The 20,753-nt window shown below is 40.1% G+C and overlaps 1 protein-coding gene across 2 annotated transcripts in view; it reads right to left on the bottom strand.

The window, feature by feature from the left end:
• The window catches only part of slc12a5a (solute carrier family 12 member 5a), a 180,601-nt gene extending 160,062 nt beyond the window's left edge, over nt 1–20,539 (bottom strand). For both annotated transcript variants that reach the window (XM_078249033.1, XM_078249032.1), the window contains exon 1: nt 20,380–20,539. In XM_078249033.1, the coding sequence (XP_078105159.1) occupies nt 20,380–20,539 (160 nt within the window). The remainder of the gene's footprint in view (nt 1–20,379) is intronic.
• Nucleotides 20,540–20,753: the final 214 nt, after the last annotated feature.

Here is a 20,753-nt window from a genome sequence, read left to right as displayed (position 1 = left end):
GTTGTTTTGTCTAATCAGTGGTCCCAAACCAAACGATAATCAGTTTACCATCACAGAAGACTATAAACAGAACAAATATTCACATTTTAGTGGCTGGAACCAGTACATTTTTGCCATTAGTGCTTAAAAAAATGGTCTCTCTTTCGGTTGACTTGATCAACTAATTATTTTAGCTATAATAAATATTATGATGAATATGCAATATGCATGCCAAAGTTACTCTCTAAAACAGTGCCAGAAAACATCCCCGCCATCTTTTTAGATAAGAATAAAGAAATACACATTCTTTAGAACACTTCTGTAAAAGAATTTTCCGAAGACATTCATGGCCATTTTTTTACATGATGTTCTAAACTAGCCTGACACGCTGAATCGATGTGGGATGTTAATGGTAGTCAGTATGTGGGAACGCAGGCACGATAGAAATCTTGAGTGTAAAGGTTGCAGATCAGGCCGTGTGCCACAGAACGAGCTGTGGTTGTCCAAGTTACTGGCTCTGTGGACCTGTGATGGATGTGTCATCCGAGTTGCGTGGTAGAGGAGAAATGCTCTACCTCTTCCCGCTGAGGCTCTCCCCCGTCTCTCCCCCCCCCCTTCGTCCCATGATGTTAGTATCACTGAGGTCTGCCCTGCAGCCTGCCTGCATGTGAGGAGGATTTTGTCACTTTCTATCAATTGGTTTCAATCCCCCACCACACACACATATACACACACTGTATATTTACACCCCTCCTCCATTTGCAGACACAGTTACATAACGGCACGAGGATTTCTGGGCTAAGGGAGGTTTACTCCCCCTCTTGTGCCGTTACCTTTTTCTCTCCCTTACTTATTCTTCCTCCCATCCATCCTCACACACACACATACATTTTCTTCTCACTTGACATTTGCTTAACACGCACCTTCGGTCACACACACACAACACAGACAGTGGTGTAATTTGCTGGGTTCCTGATCCCCTATCATATATTAGTTTTTTTCTACCACATGATTCTGACTGAAGGGAATATACGTAGATGCTGGCAGTCTTGATTAGGACATGACTGCCCCCTGTTGTCTCAGCAGAGAAAAACTTGTCTGGGTCACTGCAGAGCAATTAATTTCTCATCACATTCAACCTTCCAATTCAGATTTGCTGTAACAGGTTTTGTATGTGCAAGAAGCAGCTGTTAAAACCACCTTTGTCTGTTGTATATTAACTATGTATGTCAAAACCTAAACCTCTTGACAAAAAAAATTAAAAGGATTACTTAAGCACCCACACACACACAGCATCAGTCTTGCGTGTCTCCACCATAAAAACCTTAAATTGGCTGCCCTCTGCTGTCTGGTCAATGTCACCACACCTCTCTTTACAGTGTCCTTCCCCCTCCCCTGAAGAAGCCTCTAATCATTTTATTCCACTTCCACACAGAAAATTAGATAGGGACTGGACATACATAGGTAATGGTGTATGAGTTGTATTGATCTGCACTGTATTGATGGCCCCCTTGGACAAGAAAAAAGGAATAACGGGGTGAATGATGGCAAAGAAGCCCTGGCATTTAATGGCTCGCTAGATTACAAATCAATGGCTCTTCTGAGGTAGAAAATGTCGAACCATTTAATGGCATTACAGCAGGAGGGGAACAGATGGGCAAGAAGACAAAGAAAGGCAAGTGGAAGGTTAATGAGTCCTTTACTTACTTAAAATACTTTTCCTAGGTCCACAGAAAAGTATATAATGTGAAGTTGTAAACATTTCAGACTTATCGTTACAGTTTATTTTTCTGGCAGTTGATGTTAAATAAACCAAGGTACTGGCTGGAAATGATAGTGTTCCGCTAACAGGTTTTAAAGGGACAATTAAGCGATATTCAACCTTATCTCTATCCATCAGGGTTAGAGATATGGTGTGAAAAAGCCTTTCCATTGTTCTCTGTGTCTCTGGGACTCAGCCGGCCGCAGCGGCAAAATCTGCTCTACTTCCGTACACCAGTGATGTCATTTCCTGTTGCTGGAATTCGATGGTTGAGATGACTGCAGAGACGGATACATTTGCGGGGTGGACATACTCCCATTATTTTCAGAAGTTTTTTATGTTGCGTTGAAGCGAGGTGCTGTCCTGTCGCTCTTCCCGTGGTCAGAGCCAGAGCCAGAGACGGTACGGACAGCATCTGTGTCCCGTCTGCGCGGACAGCGGTGTGACCGAGCAACTGACAGATATAAACATGAATGTTTAGGCTTGCTACACGTAATATCATTACATTTCATCAGCGGTGGAAAGTAACTATGTCGTACATCAATACAATTGTAAGGTACTTTTAATTAAGTACATTCACTTTATACGTCTACTCCACCACAATTCAGAGTCAAGCAGGCCTATTGTACATTTTACTTTTTACATTTACACTATTTATTTTAAAGCTTTAGTTACTTTGCAGATTCAGATTTCTAATACAAAATATTATGAACAAACTATGATGTATTAAAGTGGACAAAGATGAGACTTTGTTGATCCTGTGGTGAAATTCACATGCTACCTGCCAAGTCAAACTTCTGCTGTCATTTTGGTGAAAGTAACTCAAAAGTAACGCAAAAGTAGTGTAAAGCATTTCAATTCAGAGACAGTAATATTGTAATATAACTAATTACTCTCAAATGACAGTAACTAGTAATCTATAATGTATTACATTTTGGAAGTAACTTGCCCAACACTGACCAGCACTTTGATATGTGTATTTTCAAAGCAACACAAGACAGATAACCAAGTCCAAATAACCTTGGCTGACATCGCAGGTGCATATGTGGGGGTGGGGATATGTCTATGTCTGGATAACCATCAGACCACATGCCAAACAAACTGCACTGAAAACCGGTAAATTGGTCTAGAGTTAACACTAATAAAACAAGGATCTTGTAGCAGAGTTTACACCTCCCTTTTCATTCAATGTTTACATTCTTTTTGCACCCCCTGCATATCAAAAGAGGAAGAGAATTTAGCTTTTATCCAAACAAAACCTCACATCTCAAACCTAATCTTCTTTTTGTGTGAACAGACGGCCAACAACAACAAATGCAATGTTTAGTATCACATTTCTCCCTTCATGACAAGAAAAGCTGTGATTACACAATGCTTTCCGGGGGTTGATAAATAATCCATAAAAATCCTAACCAGGTCCACACTCTTCCCAGGAGTGACTATAAACAGCCACCCCACTATATTAATAGGAGTCATCCACAATAGCCCTTTGTGACTCAATATCTGTGTTCACCATCGGACTGCACCTCTATATCAAAGAGGTTCTCTATTATTTGCATGGCATTCATTACAGCACATGCATGGGCAGAAATGCCTGAATAAACACACAAACAATCCTCCGTCTGGTCAGCCAACAGCCCATTATCATGGGAGAACAATCACTGGCAGCCACTGCTGGATTACACTTCAGTCGAATTTGAGTGAATAATAATAATAATAATATGCTGAAAATAGTCCTCAACAAATACATTATTTACTCCTGATTGAGTAACCTTTGCTAAAAACTACAGTGTTCAGTGTGTTTTAGGCAATTATTTAGCCTAATTTAAAAAAAAAAAATTAATTAAAGTATATATTTATTGTGGAAACCAATGGGCTACAGGCTGGGAAAGGCAGAAAATAATGGGGATGGATTTTGTTGACAACTGAAAAAAAAAAAAAAAATATATATATATATATTGCCAGCATTATCCTTAATAATCTGACCATGTCTGCTCAGCTGTGCTCTGGTGGAGAAATAGCAGCATATAGATGATAACAAACCAAACAACAAACCCATGTAATACACTGTTTAAATTAGAGTGAAAGAAAGCGCATGGGGAATTGCACACTCCTGTTATGCTATCCATTTATTCCTTGAAACACATAGATAGTTCTGTGTAGATTCAAAATAGAAATTCACCTACACATATGTAGTGGCAAAGACAAAAGCACAAACATTAATTGAGACAGACTATCAAAATCTGTTTGCTGCTGTCATGCGGTTATTAGGTTGTGCTGTTGTTGTGATTATGGGTGTTTTTGTCGCTGTGCTTCCATGCTGTGTTATTGTCCACTGGATTGTATTTGCTTACAAGGAAACAGAACATCCTGACAGTGACACGGCATAAACCTTAGCTAAGTCGGCCTCTCTGCTCATGTACCAAAACACCGGGGACAAATTGGGTTACAGTTATTAACGTCAAATGGCTGTGTTTTTAGATCCAAGCCCATCTGCTACAATAGTTACTGTTGACACATTAATAAAACTAAACCACAAGTACTGTACATACACACGCATGCTCTTACACAAACTTAGAACCTGTTCGAGAGATCACAGCTTGGCTGGAAAGCACAGGAGTCGAGGCATACAAGGAGTGCATCAGTAGATGGCGTTCTAATGAGAGACCAGCCAAATTCACACCAAATATATAGTTCAGACATATGGAGATCTGCTCGCTCATGTAAAATTGCATTTATTGTGGGCAGCTACAGAGAGAAAGCCAAAGGATTTCAGCAGCTTACACTCTTATCTTAAAGTTGCTCTAATCAATATTTTTAAACTTAAAAATGGATCAAATCACCCAATGTGAAACCTACATAGTATTTGTTAGGGGTGGGAATCAATTGGCACCTCACGGTTCGATTCAATTCCGATTCAGAGGCCATTATCGATGCATCTCGATGCAAAAATTTTTTTATGTACATTTCCATGCGTGATTTTAAAAAATATACATATAAATCTGAGTTTGTTACTCAGAGTTTGCTAATCACTTCCTAGACAAAGCAGCTAGACAAAGCTTAGATTTTGACATATACAGTATTTGTCACACACAAGTTTTAATGAAATGTTTTGTCTACTGAGGTTTTTATTTTGTAGTCATTCCATGCTTAAGCCTTAAACATGCTTGTGAAAGTCACCTTCTCTCACAGTAATCTTCCATGTCAGGGGCTCAGTCATCGTTTAAAGGTGGATAATTGGCTTCTTAGAACATTAAACATGAGGTGGTCAGATGTAATGTGATAAGAACAGCCTATAGAGAGCCGAAGTCACTCCCCTTCCGTTGGACCCTATGAGACCTTAATTCGGAAAAAATATATCTCTCACAATTTACGTTACTGACTAGCTAGTTACGTGACTAGCTTGATGCTCAACTTCCTTGGTAGCTAGCTAGCTTAGCTCTGTTCCACAACACATGTAACGTTATCTTACCTGATGTGTTTTATCCAGTGAACTGTTTTCAGCAGATAAACAAAAGAACAAGCAAGATCCTCTGCTCATTTGAGTAACGTTACATCCCCGGTACGATACACACAGACATCGTAGCTTCAGCGAGACGTCATCCATGCGACTTTGTAAGTGTGTAGTCTTTCTAATTATGTATTTTCACAGTCTCATACTTCAACAGTTTAACAAAAAACTGAGACTTTCTTCGGTTGAAAAATTATCTTTTAAATTGACGAACATCATATTTGTAATCCATGGCTCAATTCAAACGGGATCAAAAAGTAATTATTATCTCTCCATTGACTCTTGTTCATATTTTTTTGAACGATAGGTCCCATTGGCCGGAAGTAGAAGGGCGTGACTTCGGCACTCTATATGTGTTTTGCCTAATTATTTTATGTATGTCTTATTAGATCATGTGTATATATACAAAATTTAATTTAATTTTTCCTTTTGGCCATTTTTGTTTGTGTTTGTTTTTTTCTGCACTCTTGCCTAAACTCTAAGTTGTTGTCCATTATCCCATCCTCTTTCAGTCACTCTGTTTTCTGATTTGTACTTCTCTGGAGACAGTAACTTTTAAATAAAAATCAACACATTTATTTATTTATTTAAATCAATTATTAACTTATCAGAATCGATAATCGAATCATTCTAGAGAGAATCGCGATGCATCTAAGAATCGATTCTTTTTCCCACCCCTAGTATTTGTCAAGTTACTCTGCACTTCCTCTCTGCTTTACATAACTTTTTTGCATCTTCCAGCACGTTGTTTTGGGTTTACAGCTCCCAACTTTATGGTTTTGGTTGACTCCCATCACTCTCATCAGCATTGTTTGTTTGTTTAGCAAAATAACTCTGATAAACCCACTGCATGCCCCCTGCCCACCACCAAAGGTCAAACAAAAAAAGTACTAGACTAGCTGTTTAACATAGTATAGCATTTAGCAGGCAAAGAGCCAGCTATTTCCCTCAGAAGTTGGTGGAGACCAAACAGCGCTAGAGGGAAAGTGAATAATGAACTTACATTCATCAGGTGGACCCACTCAAAATGAATGTTAAAGGTCCCACAACATGCTGCTCTTTGGATGCTTTTATATAGACCTTAGTGGTCCCCTAATACTGTATCTGAAGTCTCTTTCCTGAAATTCAGCCTTGGTGCAGAATTACAGCCACTAGAGCCAGTCCCACAATGAGCTTTCCTTAGTATGTGCCATTTCTGTAGCTAGCAAGGAGGAGAGAGGGGGAGGCAAGGTGGAGGGTGTGGGTGTGGCCTTGACCAACTGCCACTTTGCTCATTTGAAAGCCACGATGTCTCTCTCTCTCTCTCTCATGGGTGGGCAAAATTCTCTGGGAGGGCAAAGCAGAGAAAGGGGAGGTAACCTTCCAGATCGGCCCATCTGAGCTTTCATTTTTTCAAAGGCAGAACAGGGGACCCAGGGCTCGGTTTACACCTATCGCCATTTCTAGCCACTGGGGGACCATAGGCAGGCTGGGGGAACGCATATTAATGTTAAAAAACCTCATAAAGTGAAATTTACATGCCATGGGACCTTTAATTGTTGCTCTAAGAAACTGTTTGCTTACACTCACTACACACACTTCACTTTGGAAAGTTATAAATATGTAACATTTAAATGCACATTGTCCCTGTCAAATAAAATAATAATATGACAAGGTTGTGTTTACAGCTCACTGTGCTACACCCAAATTGTCAAAAAATAATAAGAAGAATGTTGGAAATATGAGGTTTCTGAATGATTTGGTAGTTTCAAAACCTCCCTTGCCAAGTGCAACATGAGAAATGCTGAACCCATCTGCAGCCCATCCCACTGAGCCTGACTGATCTGATGGAGATATATCCCTTTACACCACTGCAAGGTCAAGGGCAGAGAGTGCACTTCGCAGCCAGACATGGATCTTCCTTCCTACTGCAGCCAGTCATCATCAACCACATTGGCTGGCTGAGCCGAAAGAGCTCACACCTCCCTCTGGATCAATAGAAACAGGATCACGGGTCCAAGCCAAGGGGGAAGAATTTAGATATTGCTCTGGTACCGCCAGCTGAAATAAGCACGCAAGACTCAATGGGCATTGGTAGACACTGCAATTATTATGCGGCAGGAAAATGCCAACAATGTCATAATTCCATTGACAGATTCAGACTTTTTGAATCTGATATCTTTTTTTTAAATAAAATTCCAAATATGTGGTTTCAGCTTCTCAAATGTCAAGGTTTTTGCTTCTTTGTCATGTATGATAGGAACACAAAGACCTTCAGGGAGCGTCACGTGACCTAATGGCAGACTAGTTGGGCGAAGAGCTCCGTATAGTGCACTGCTGTATTTATCCTTTTGAAGATACTGACCAGAGATATTTGTGCTCAGCCAGGTCGAGAAACACTCTGGATGCCGAAAATGACGAACAATTAAATGTTAGCGGCCAATGGAGATATTAAGCAGCATATGCTCCGTGGTGGTGACGAGGCTGAAAAGGGTAAAAATGACGCTGCTGCTGTTGCTGTAGCAGTAAAGCAACAGGCTAATGACATGTCGCCGATGGATATTGGTAAAATATTTGCAGCACTAGAGAAAATCTCCGCTGAGCTAGAAGGTCTGAAGGAAATCCGCCGCTCCATTGTTTCGATGGGGTCGAAGCTCTCCGGCCTGTTCACCAGAAGGGATGAGGTTGAGAGTTTAGAGGTGGCTGAGAGGGAGAGACGGGGTGATCATGCCGCTAGCAAGAGAGAGGAAGACATGCTCTGGGGAAAAATTGAAGCTTTTGAAAATCGATCCCAACGTAATAATGTCCATTTTCTGGGCATCCCCGAGGGTAAGGAAGGAGGAGATACAGTGAAGTTTTTGGGGGAGCTGATTCGGGAGTTGTTGGAGACTGAGGGAGAGATGAGATCGAGCGTGCACAAAGAACCGCCGGCCAGCAGACCCAGGACCATTCTGGCGAGATTTCTAAGATCATCGGACCGGGACCTGGTGTTGCGGACTGCGAAAGGCAAGGGCAACTATCCTGGCAGAATAACAACATAATGCTATTTCCAGACTTCTCTAGAGCCACACAGATAAAGCGTGACAAGTTTAATGAGTGTAACAAAAAGCTTCATGAGAGAGAGGTGAGGTTCAGAATCCTGTATCCTGCCAAACTTCAAATAGAAGCCAAGGCTGGAGTTTTAATGCCCCTGAAAGGTGATGGCATTCATAGAAAATATGGAGTGATTTGTCGGCAACTTATAGCCTCTGCTGATGGATTATCTTTTTTTCTTTTTTCTCAGCTTTCTCATGGGACGGACTGGCGCAAATATGAGACACCGGCTGGGATCCTACTTGGACACATACTTTTTTATTACTCTGGTTGGCCTTTTTTTTCAGCAGCGGTGCACGGGAGACGGAGCATGTGAAGTGAGAACGGATTACGAACCGAAAAGACAGACTTTTAAGGGAGTTGAACTGTGCATTGTTCAGGTGCACATGGACTGTTCTGTGAGTATTTGGGATTTAGTTGTGTTTAGTCATCACCACTTTGTACAGTATTTGTTATGTGCTCAGAAGATGGCTTTGATATTTTGATATAGTTATGTCGTCTAACTTAAGCCCTATACGTTTTTCCACCTCGAATATTAGTGGAATGGGGAATCCCATGAAGAGGTTGAAGGTTATGTCCAGTCTTAAAAAAAAACAAGCAATGTGATATTTTTGTAAGAAACGCATATGTCGATTGTGGAATTTGAAAAATTGTGTGGAGGATCGGTTGGATATGCGTTTCATAGTGTGGGGTCTAGCAGGAGTAGAGGGGTCATTACACTGATTAGCAAGCACCTGCAATTTAAATTAATTAAACAAATTGACAAATAATTCTGGGAGAGCTATTATCGTTCTGGTTGAAATACAAGAGCAAGAACTAATTCTGGCTAATGTATATGAACCTAATGTAGATGATCAGTCTTTTTTTTTTATAGATTTGGAAAAGAAATTAAGAGCTGTAGGAAACCATAATATTGTTCTAGGGGTCATTTGATAATGGATCCAGTTCTGGACTACAGTGGGGTTGCAGCACGCAGGGCCCCCAGAGCCTCTCTCACATTACAGAGGACGTATAAGATTTTAGGCTTGGTTGATATTTGGAGAATTTTAAACCCAGCTGAGACTAGGCCTGTCGCGATAGTCAATAAATCAATTAAACGCATGATAAATAAAAATGAGGTCGATAATTTTTCCGGCCGCGATAATTTCCATTTGCATGCTTGTTTGTTTTCCTCGTCTCTCTCTCTCTCTCTCTCTCTCTCTCTCTCTCTCTCTCTCTCTCTCTACCAAAGAGACTGGATGACCACTCTCGGTTCCTTAGCGTAACAAGGAGTGAACCCTCTAGTCACTTGTCAGCCGCATGATCTCTGTGTGGGGAGGCGGGACTCCTGGCGTAGCTTACCACAGAGTGCAGCAAAAGAGCCGTGTGAGGAGAAAACGCTAGTTGAGAGTTGGAGGAACAAAAAAAAAAAAAAGATGGAACTGGTTTCAAAGCCAAACGCGACAGCTGTAGTGTGGGAGCACTTCGGATTCAAACCGAATGACCGTGGTGAAGCACTTAACCTGAGCGAGCCGGTATGTCGCATTTGTTGTAAAACAGTAGCAACTAAACACGGCAACACAACAAACATGCAAAAGCACCTAAAACGCAATCATCCGGTGCAGTTTTCCGAGCTGGGGAAAAAAAACTACAACAGATGGGCCGTCTCTGTCTTCCCGACTGTACACAATCACTGGGACGTTTAGTCGACAAAGTACAAACAGGATAGTGTAAAATGTTGTGCACTCACAGACAGTGTAGTTCGCTTCATTGCTAAAGAGATGTTGTCCTTTAGTATCATCGAAAAGCCATCATTTTGACGAATGCACTCTCTCGCTCTCTCTCTCTCTTTCTCTCTCTCTCTCCCTCTTTCTCTCTCCCTCTCTCTCTCTCTCTCTCCCTCTTTCTCTCTCCCTCTCTCTCTCTCTCTCTCTCTCTCTCTCTTTCTCTCTCTCGTCCTTGGTGCACAACCTGCTGTGGACATAGACTGCAATTGACTTTCGCTTTATTTGAACAAAGCTTTGTGCTGGAGAAATTCTTTTTAAAAAGCTTTTTGCATATGGCCTGTTGAGGCATCTGCTTCATCTCTTTGGCACTCTTTATGTCTGAGCCTAATGTTTAATATTTTTTGAAGCGCAATTTTGCTTACATCCATTTTATTTATTGTTTTGGTTGGGTTTGGTTTTTAATTTCCATTTTATTTATTGTTTTTGATTGTGTTTGGTTTTTATTCCAGTGCATTTTTTGTTAACAGAGACTGAAAGTCCACTACAATATTATCGTTCATCGCAATAACTTCTGGGACAATTTATCGTCCAGCAAAATTTGTTATCGTGACAGGCCTAGCTGAGACTATACATTTTTTTCGTCAGTGCACAAGACATTTTCTAGGATAGAATTTTTTTTTTATGTCCAAATCACTGGCTCCTTCTGCTATAGGATGTGTGATAGGAAATAACGTCATCTCTGATCATGCGTGGGTGTGCCTAGACCTGCTGCCTCAAAGTGAGAGAAGCTGCTCTTATAGGTGGCGCCTTAACTCCTCCATTTTACAGGGCTTATGTCTGAGCTAAAAGATTACTTGGCGATCAATTAGTCCTCATCTCAGAGGAATAGTGCTAAAGCACTGTTAGAACTAGAAAGTAAACTCAAACATGCTGAAACGGAGATTAAGCGAAGAATGTCACAGGATGGCCTGAGAAACCTAACTCAATTAAAATACCAATATAATAATATTATATCTCAGAAGTTTGGATTCTATTTATTCAGGGCAAGACAAAATTATTTAGAATCGGGAGACAAAGCAGGAAAATTACTCGCTAGATACTATTTCTGCAGTAAGATTCAATTCTGGAGATGTTTTTACAGCAACTGTAGATATTTAACAAGATTTTTTTAAGAATTTTACACTTAATCTCTATAGGTCATTATCTACCTCTACCAAGGTTATAATCGTTAAAGAAAAAAAAAGAAATAACGAAAACTAGGTGGGAAAAAACACTGGCGTTAACTGAAATAAAAATAAAAACGAGGCATTACAAAAAAACGATAACTAAACTAAAACTGTAATGTCTGTTTGCAAAACTAACTAAAATAAAATAAAATTATAGAGTAAATGTCCTTAGTTTTCATCTTTGTCGATCTTTCATAGAGCAAATAACGTTATATCTCTCCGACCATGACATTTCCCGCAGACATGTATAGTTTCCGACTGGGAACCCAGAAATTCCGACATTTCACGTCAAATTGAACACAACATGTCCGTGGCTCCGTGCCTCTCGCCTGGCATCATAGCGCTACCGAAAGTTGGAAGAAAGCGGAAGTCCTATTTGATTATGACTGTGTCAGAAAGTGCCTTGCAGTGGAAGGTGGTAAAATATGTTGTCAATTTATTACAGGGAAAAATCCCACGAATTTGAAAGTACATTTGAGAAGTGCACACAAGCTAGGAGGCTAACCTAGCTTACCTTAACAAGGTAAAGGAACGCAGAGCCCCCTTTCCCCAAAACAGAAGCTAACCCCGGTAACGTTACGGGCATGGATGTATGGATACAGGGCCAGGCAGCATGACAGAGACAACAGCAGGACAGAGAACACTACAGGAAGGCTTTCACCGGCGACCTGACAGCTGCTGGTTAGTAAATACGCAGGAACACCAAAAGCGGGAGGAAGCGTGGGTTAATATGTGGATTGATACTGGGATGTCTACACAACTGTGTGACTCAATTGACTTCAAAAAGTTAGCCACTTTACTCGAACCAAAGTTCGACACCTGTTCATGTCTTCTTTAGTCTGTTGGCTATTTAGTTTTTTTTTCCTGGAACACGTCACTTACACATTTTGCACATACTGCGTCTTGTGTAGACTGTTTACATATTTATGACCATATGTAGACTACATGTTATGTACTGGTGTTATTGTTGAATACATTGTGAATACATATTTCTAAAATTGTATGATGTTTTTGTTATTATTACACAATACTTTTTCTGACCTTTTTGAATCCCCCGACAAATAACCCATATTACAAAAAAAGACTAAAACTAAGACTAAAACTAATAAAAACTAAACTAAAACTAAGCATTTTCAAAAAATAAAAACTAAACTAGCAAACCCGCTTTAAAAACTAATTAAAACTAAACTGAATTTGAAAACAAAAAGTCAAAAGGAAATAAAAATAAAAACTAATGAAAAATGCAAAACTATAATAACCTTGACCTCTACTGATGAAGAAATGTGTTTCTTCATAGAGCCACTAGGGATTCCCAAACTGACAGAAGAGCAAAGAGAACTCCTTGATGTGGATTTGATTTTTCTATAGAGGAAATGAAAGAGGTAATAGGGTGGGTAATGCCTCAGGGCCCGATGGCTTCACAGTAGAAGTTTTTAAGAGTTTTGCAACTAAACTGGCTCCACTTCTGTTAGAGGTATATTTAGAGGCACTGGAGAAGGGCACAGTGCCACCAACATGTAGGCAAGCTTTGATAACTTTGGTTCCTAAAAAAGGGAAAGACCCAGGAGACTGTAAGAATTACTGCCCAATTTCCCTAATGCAGTTAGACGTTAAGATTATTTAAAACATTTTGGCAAATAGATTAAAAAGGGTTATTACTTCTCTAATTCATTCTGATCAGGTGGGGTTTATTCGCGGATAATCGTCAGATTATATCAGGTGTCTCATTAATATTGCATGGTCTGTAGCTGAAAAGGTGTTTGATATTGTTGAATGGGGCGATATGTTCAAATTTGGGAAATGTATGGGTTTGGCAGCATTTTTAGAAAGTGGATAAAGGTGCTGTATTAGCCAACACAGTCTCACTCCCTACACGTCAAATGTCTGACGCATGGTCAAGGACCACTGGCGTTAATTTTCAAAGCCAGGGGGGTACCCGTTGCGTTATTTTTCAACGAGGGGGTCAGATAGACATTCATGTTAACCCTCACCCTCGGATATAGACGGAAAAAAAACACGCCCCCCTTAACTCGAAATCTGTAGCAGTTTTATTATTGGTATTTTTAACCCAATAACAGCTGTTTTAATCAACATTTATTCACGAGATCTTATCATGGTTTATATGTATTTCTTTTGTTATTATTTCGGTCTATTTCGGCCAGGGAAGCTGGGTTGCTTTTTTGTTTATTGATATTTTTAAAACTATAATGCTACATCTATTAACATTTATTTAGATGTTATCATGGTATTCATTTCTTTATTTTAATAATATTATTTCGGTCTTATTACTGGTGAAATATTACAGTATGCTGTAATACAGAACATTACGATATGATCCGAGCTAGACGCATTCAAAGTTGATATCCCACAATGCAATGCGGGCATTCATTCACAGAATCGGACAGCGATCAGCGGATCTTTAACGACAGTATTGCTTCAATGTACATATATACAGTCAGTGGTTTAGTCACCAGCAACAACATGTTGCTCAGCTTTGTTCCAGTAAGTTATGCATCGTAATAACGTTTAAAAAAATCCGCGGAAAACTCCGGAAGTGACGTAGTACGTGCCGCTCGGCGGATAAGAAGATACAAAATATATAAAATTCGTAATATTGATGTTTTTGTCTAACGTTGTATTTGAGAATGTAAACAATAAAGCTAACAAGAATAATAAAATACAGTTTCATTATTTGTCTCATGTACTGTTTGCTCAGCAGTCTGTCTGAAATGGAATGAAGCCCATTCACGCCAGACAGCAGAAACACAGGAGTCGAACAAATCCTCCCACCCACCCCGGAAGAACTACAAGTGCATAAGCTTTGTAACAGCTTCTGTTGCACGTCTCTTATGGGAGTTGTAGTTTTAAAGTATATTGGTATATTTCTCATAATTAGAAGTTGACAGTGTAGAATTTTGGATACACCCTGGGGTTTTTTGGGATGGGGAACACACTGGTGTCATCAGATTTTTAAAATCGAATCGTTAAATAGGTGAAAATAGCTTATTACCATATTTGACAGTGCTTACAGTGGGTAAACTTTGGTGACCATATGTACATGACAGCTGAGGTCCAGAGCTTTCTATAACAGCTGGTCTTATGTGTGTAGCACCTTCTGTTGCTAAATGACAAGCCTTCAAACATGGACTGGGTTCAAAGTTCAGAGGTCTATATTTCAAAGCAGGAGTAATGTATGCTCTTCAGACTGATATATGTTACTGTTGAGGTTGAGACCTTTCCAACGATGTGTTTGCTATAGTCCTCTGACAACGTTTTTCATTTCGTTGTTCAAATGCTTCACACATAACTAGGGGTGGTACGGTTCATGAAAAAACATCCAAACCGCTCGGTTAGCATGTCTCGGTTCGGAGCGTGTGTGTGTCGCACGGTTCGTCAGTACACTGTTAATGTGCACTAACCACTTACTGCCGTAGTGCCCACTTTCGACACCTATGTTAAAACACTTACTGGAAACGACGAGGGGGGTGAGCAACATGAACGCAACACATGGCAGCTGATTGGACGAACGCGTCACGTGGTTGTTGCTGCTCCCGAATTTCAAAACAGACTCTAATGGCGTCTCGTTCTGAATACGATCTCGTATTTTACGAAAATAGTGTTTCTGAAAACATTTTAAGCAAGAAATAGGCCATACAGTTGCTGAATCTGTGTTTTTTTGATCGACAAAGGTCAGTTTTAAAGATTTTCGTAGTTTTAAAGATTTTGAGAGGTGCCGATGTATGCACATATTGTGCAACATGAATTCGATATGTACCGAACCGTGGATTTTGTGAACCGTACCACCCCTACACATAACACTTGACATATTGTTTTATCACACAGCTGACATATACTTACAATAAAAAACATAAACAAAGTTATATGTAGTCAGACTGAAGCACATCACACAGCCAAAATCTATTGCTCATCTTTCACAAACAGTGACAAGAGCAACACACAACCATATGCATTATATCATGAAGCTATTGCACAACCCCTGCAGCCTCAAGCAACATTATTTAAAGTTTTAATTGAGGTAGGTCCGAATAGGACTATAGTTTAGAAATGATAAGTTTAGATTGGGGTACCCATATCTTCTGCCAGAGGATAAGAGCTCATACTTGGCATGGAGAATAAACCAGATCAGACCATATTCTCTGTGCTTGCCTAGGGAGACTGGTTTCTATTCCTCTCCACAACCTTCATGACAGTCATATTAAAATGCTCTGTAATGCAGCCTTGTATAACATAAACCCTCTGATTCACTGTGAGTGTCTGTTCTAAATGATAACACACACTTTCAACACGGGCCTTCCAGTCAAAGGTGTTGTCCATATTAACACCAAGGTGCCTTTAGGAGCAGAGCCGATGGATTGGTTCATCATTTATGACCTGATACCCTCTGACCCATGTCACGACCCTTTCCTCAGCTTGTGAAATGGTTGAATTAGATGTGTGAGTTGTGTCTGTGTGCAGTATAAAGGCTAAGGCAGAAGTGTGCCAAAAATGCCAAACCATGTTGTATATACAAAGCTATATACAGTACATCTTACTCTGTGAACAAAAACCTCGGCAACAATCTGCTTATCCTTTTAATTTCTTGAAAATGCTTCCTAAAACTAGTCCCTTCTTAATTTTGAAAAAGGCTACAAAGGTTAGGATGGCTACAATCTGTAACCATGGTGATTGATATGAGGATCATCTTCTGAATATAATAATTAATATGTTAGGCCTACCATAAATTGATATTTCAAAAAAGTCATTTATTTAAAACAACTAATACAGTGTGATTTTAAATCAAACTAAGTCCCACACATAAATATGCTCATGTTTTTTTTCCCTTTCGTCTTTGCTATTAATATTCATCAACTGCAAAATTAGAAAATTGCGTTTTTAAATAAATGCTTCTCTTTGTATACAGTTTTTATTTTTTTAAGTTAAAACAAATGCTAATTAGTCAAACTTAGGCTGTATTATAAACACTCAACTGTAGTTTTTTATATAGTATAATATGGCAAATCAAAGTGCTTAGCATAAAACACAATTTTTTCATTATTGGTCTTTTATTGTGTAAATTCTCACGTACAACGTGCACATTCTTTCACAGACGAGGAGGGGTAATTGCTACGTCAATTCCACTGATTTTTTTAAACGTTATTAAGATGCATAACTTACTGGAACAAAGCTGAGCAACATGTTGTTGCTGGTGACTAAACCACTGACTGTATATATGTACATTGAAGCAATACTGTCATTAAAGATCCGCTGATCGCTGTCCGATTCTGTGAATGAATGCCCGCATTGCATTGTGGGATATCGGCTTTGAATGCGTCTAGCTCGGATCATATCGTAATGTTCTGTCTTACAGCATACTGTAATATTTCACCGGTAATAAGACCAAAATAATATTATTAAAATAAAGAAATTAATACCATGATAACATCTAAATAAATATTAATATATGTAGCGTTATAGTTTTAAAAATATCAATAAACAAAAAAGCAACCCAGCTTCCCTGGCCGAAATAGACCAAAATAATAACATTAAAAGAAATACATATAAACCATGATAAGATCTCGTGAATAAATGTTGATTAAAACAGCTGTTATTGGGTTAAAAATACCAATAATAAAACTGCTACAGATTTTGATTTAAAGGAGAATTCCGGTCGATTTCAACACGTAGCTCTGTTGTTTGGAAATTTGGAGTGCTGTCACTAGCAAGAAAAACTAAAACAATCGGTGCTGCCTACACCGTGTTATCCTCCTGCTAGCGTTAGCACCCAACAGGCTTAAACAGGGCAAGTTTTAAATGTGTTTTAAGCCTCTAAACATGCTCGAAATGTCATTACAAGTGCCTTCCGATGTGCAGTGATTCCTTCCGAGGGAAGACAGCAAATTTGACTGGAATACTGGATTGTATGAGTTCCACAATCGACTAGTGTGGACTTTACCGGAAAACAGGAAATAAACAGAGGTACGTGCGCTGGCTGGATTAACACAATTTGTATGCCTTTCTGTCATATCTACTTCAGTCAGATTCGCTGTGTTCCCTCGGAAGGAATCACTGCACACGGGTAGGCACTTAATGTAAGTACATAATGACATTTCGAGCATGTTTAGAGGCTTAAAACATGTTTAAAATTTGCCCTGTTTAAGCCTTTTGGGTGCTAACGCTAGCAGGGGGATAACACGGTGTAGGCAGCACCGATTGTTTTCGGTTTTCTTGCTACTGCCAGCACTCCAAATTTCCAAACAACAGAGCTACGTGTTGAAATTGACCGGAATTCTCCTTAAAAGGGGGCGTGTTTTTTCTTTCGTCTATATCCGAGGGTGAGGGATAACATGAATGTCTATCTGACGGACCCCCTCGTCAAAAAATAATGCAACGGGTACCCCCCTGGCGTTGAAACTTAACGCCAGGGGTCCTTGACCATGTGTCAGACATTTAACAGTTAGGGAGTGAGACTGTGTTATATTAGCACCCAGAGGCTGCGGTGCAAACTAACGGGTTAATTTCTAAATATTTTGCTCTTGGAAGGGGAACAAGACAGGGCTCCCCTCTTTCTCTTTTGTTGTTTTGTTTAGCCATAGAGCCTTTGGCAACCATAAGGGGGGAGACTAACGTCCCATGTGTTATGGTAGGAGGTGTACAGGCTTATTGTCTATTTTGTTGAATGGTCTTGAATATTGTAGTACTGCGTCATCTTTTTTGATTTTTGTCTGGGTGGGTGGTGATGACGAGGGTGGGGGTGGGGGGGGGGGGGATATGTTCATGTTGGGAACTGTATGTTTTGCATGTTGTTTAAAAAAACATAATGTTAATCACAAAAGAAAATATGTCCCCTTCAGTTCTGGGAAATTCTGATGGACATTTTTCACTATTGCCTTTAGCAACAAAACAATTAGCAAGGAAAATAATAAAATATTAATTGATAATGAAAATAATTGTTGTTAGTTGCAGCTTCTTAACAGTAGCAATCAGAAATGTCTTATAGTTAAGCTAACTATATAAGCCTCACACCTATGGTGTACAAATCTGATGTTCAGCTACAGTATGGTTTGTCTTTATGTTCTATTACAATGATTTCAAGCCACACAGAACAGGAAACAGGAAAGAAAAAAATATCACACCATCCCAGCAAGCGACTGATTTCATATTGCTTGATCTGAAGGGTTTTCACCTCAGTGGAAGACCATTTGTGAGACAACTCTGGTGAAAATGTACTGTGTCACTATGGCAACCAGCTAAGTGGATGCAGAGATGCAGTCTCCACAAGGCTCCAGCTCAGCAAGAGCATAGCCTACTGTATGTGAGAGGAAGTCCCTCAATAAAGCTTTCCCCATCGCTTAAGGGGAACATAAGGAGATGGTGAGGTTTGTTCCTACTGTCCCACACAGCCATCTTTCATGTCCACATGAATGATTGATATACGCTGGGGTTTTTAAGTGGAGAAATGCTGAAGAGGCATTTATATGTTAAGTCACCTGCACGGGAGGAGATGGTGGCATGTTTTGAACCTCCAAGGCTTTCTGTAGCAATGAAGTAGAGTGCTGGACTGGTAATTAAGAGCCCTTACTTCCATCTCAAAGGCCGGCTGATTTAATAGTGGAAATCTGTCAGCACTGCTGAACCTTGGCGCAGCAGGAACAATGTCAAGACAAGGCGATGACATCTAATATATCCAATGAGAAGGTCAAGCATCTAGTGTAAGAACTGAAGGTAGTCGTGTAACTCAAGAAAAGACATATTGTGACAAAAATGTAACTGTTAGTATATTTTATAATGTGTATTATTGTTGTTTAAACAATGCTGATCAGAGTGAATAAAGGATTTGACTAGATGTCTAACTCTCCATAGGGTAGGAGGAGACTTCAGACCATAGCACAGAAACCAAGGAGCAGCAAATCTGGAGCTGAAATAAAGGCATTTATGGGAATCTAGGGAGCCTGGCCAATTAATCTGAAATGTCATAAATGTGACAGGGTTCATAAGTTAAATGCAGTGTGAAATGTATTGATTAATTTGCAGATAAATCTTTATTTGCACATGACTAGACCTGAATAATTGCACGTTTTCCAAAATCAATGCTAACAGCTTCGATTCCTGGTGTTTTTTTGCCACCATTTCTGCACTGCTGCATTGAATTCAGACAATCACTGGTGTTGATTATTTCACTCAGGTTAGTTGGTGACACAGGATTGCACAACAATGGCTCCGATTCTCAGGGTTAGGGTTACTCAGAGGGGAACTGGAGGAAATTGCCATAACCTAACTGTAGAGATTAAGGTTTGACCAGCGATGTTTTTATTCACCATGGATTAAATTCGTATTCATGGTGAGCACAGGAATTGTCCTGTATGCACTAACTGGGATACAATTCAACTGCGACAAAAAAGACAGCCAGATAACACACTCTGCAAGCTATCACCTAATAAAATATGTTACTAGTACAGTAAAACCAAAACCAAGCTACAAGGTTGAAACGTACTTGACATTAACATCTCCTTTTCATCACCAGGGAATCAAGTAGTTTCCCTGCTCACATGCTGTGGTTTAGGTGGTATGTGTGGAGGGTGAAGTATTGACTGCCTGATCGTAATAAACCCTATAAATCAGGCCACATAAAGTTAGGTCTATTAGATGGGGAGATGAAGAGCCTCTGGCTAGTGTCTGACAACGGAGGGGTTACTAAGGAAATTAACTGATGCCCTTCAGAGTGACCACTGATGACTTGTGCTGTAAAAAATTAACACATTTACATGTATACAACAGTGGGAGCAGACATACAAAATAACAGACCATTTGAAAACCAAGCAAAACATAGCCCCATTTTTTTTTTTTTTTACAACATAGACATGAGCATACATGCAACTTCCAATAGTTGCAACTGTAACATTACAAATATTTTAAAGGGGAAAGGAAACGGTGTGTCCTTTGCAGTGCCTCTGTCATATTGGCCAGACTGTGCCTTATGTGGCCATTATAAATTCAAGTCACACATATCGGTCCATAGACAACAGGAGTCAAGCACAGGAGTCAAGCATCAGGACCGCTAGCATATAGCCCAACGTTATAGCTAACAAACAGGATGAATGAAGCCCGGTTTAAGTGTCTCCCTACCTTTCAGCACTACCACCACCTCGGTACCGGCAGCATCCTCCCCCTCCGCATCGCTGCTGGTCAGGGGCTCGTCTCCCTCAAACAGTTGGTTCACCTCCCCCTGGATGTCTGAGGGGCGCCGGTCGCCGTCGCTCTTGGAGACGATGAACCTCTGGCTCATGGTTGTCGCCGATGAGACAAGCGACGGGTCTTCTTGCCACGGTGCGGGTTAACGGACAAAGACAGCGGAAAATGCTCTCGCTTTTATCGTTATTGTAGTCCACCTTCACCGTCTAGTAAGTTTACCTCCGACTACTACTGACCGGAGCGAACATTCGCTCTTTGTCGTGTAATTAGATGTGTAACGCCGACTGGACGATCTCATCAACCGGTGT

The sequence above is a fragment of the Sander vitreus genome, chromosome 4 (genome assembly GCF_031162955.1).
Source record: "Sander vitreus isolate 19-12246 chromosome 4, sanVit1, whole genome shotgun sequence".
In the NCBI taxonomy this organism is placed as follows: domain Eukaryota; kingdom Metazoa; phylum Chordata; class Actinopteri; order Perciformes; family Percidae; genus Sander; species Sander vitreus.
Note: the sequence above shows the minus strand (reverse complement) of the source record. Positions and strands in the feature narration are given on the sequence as shown.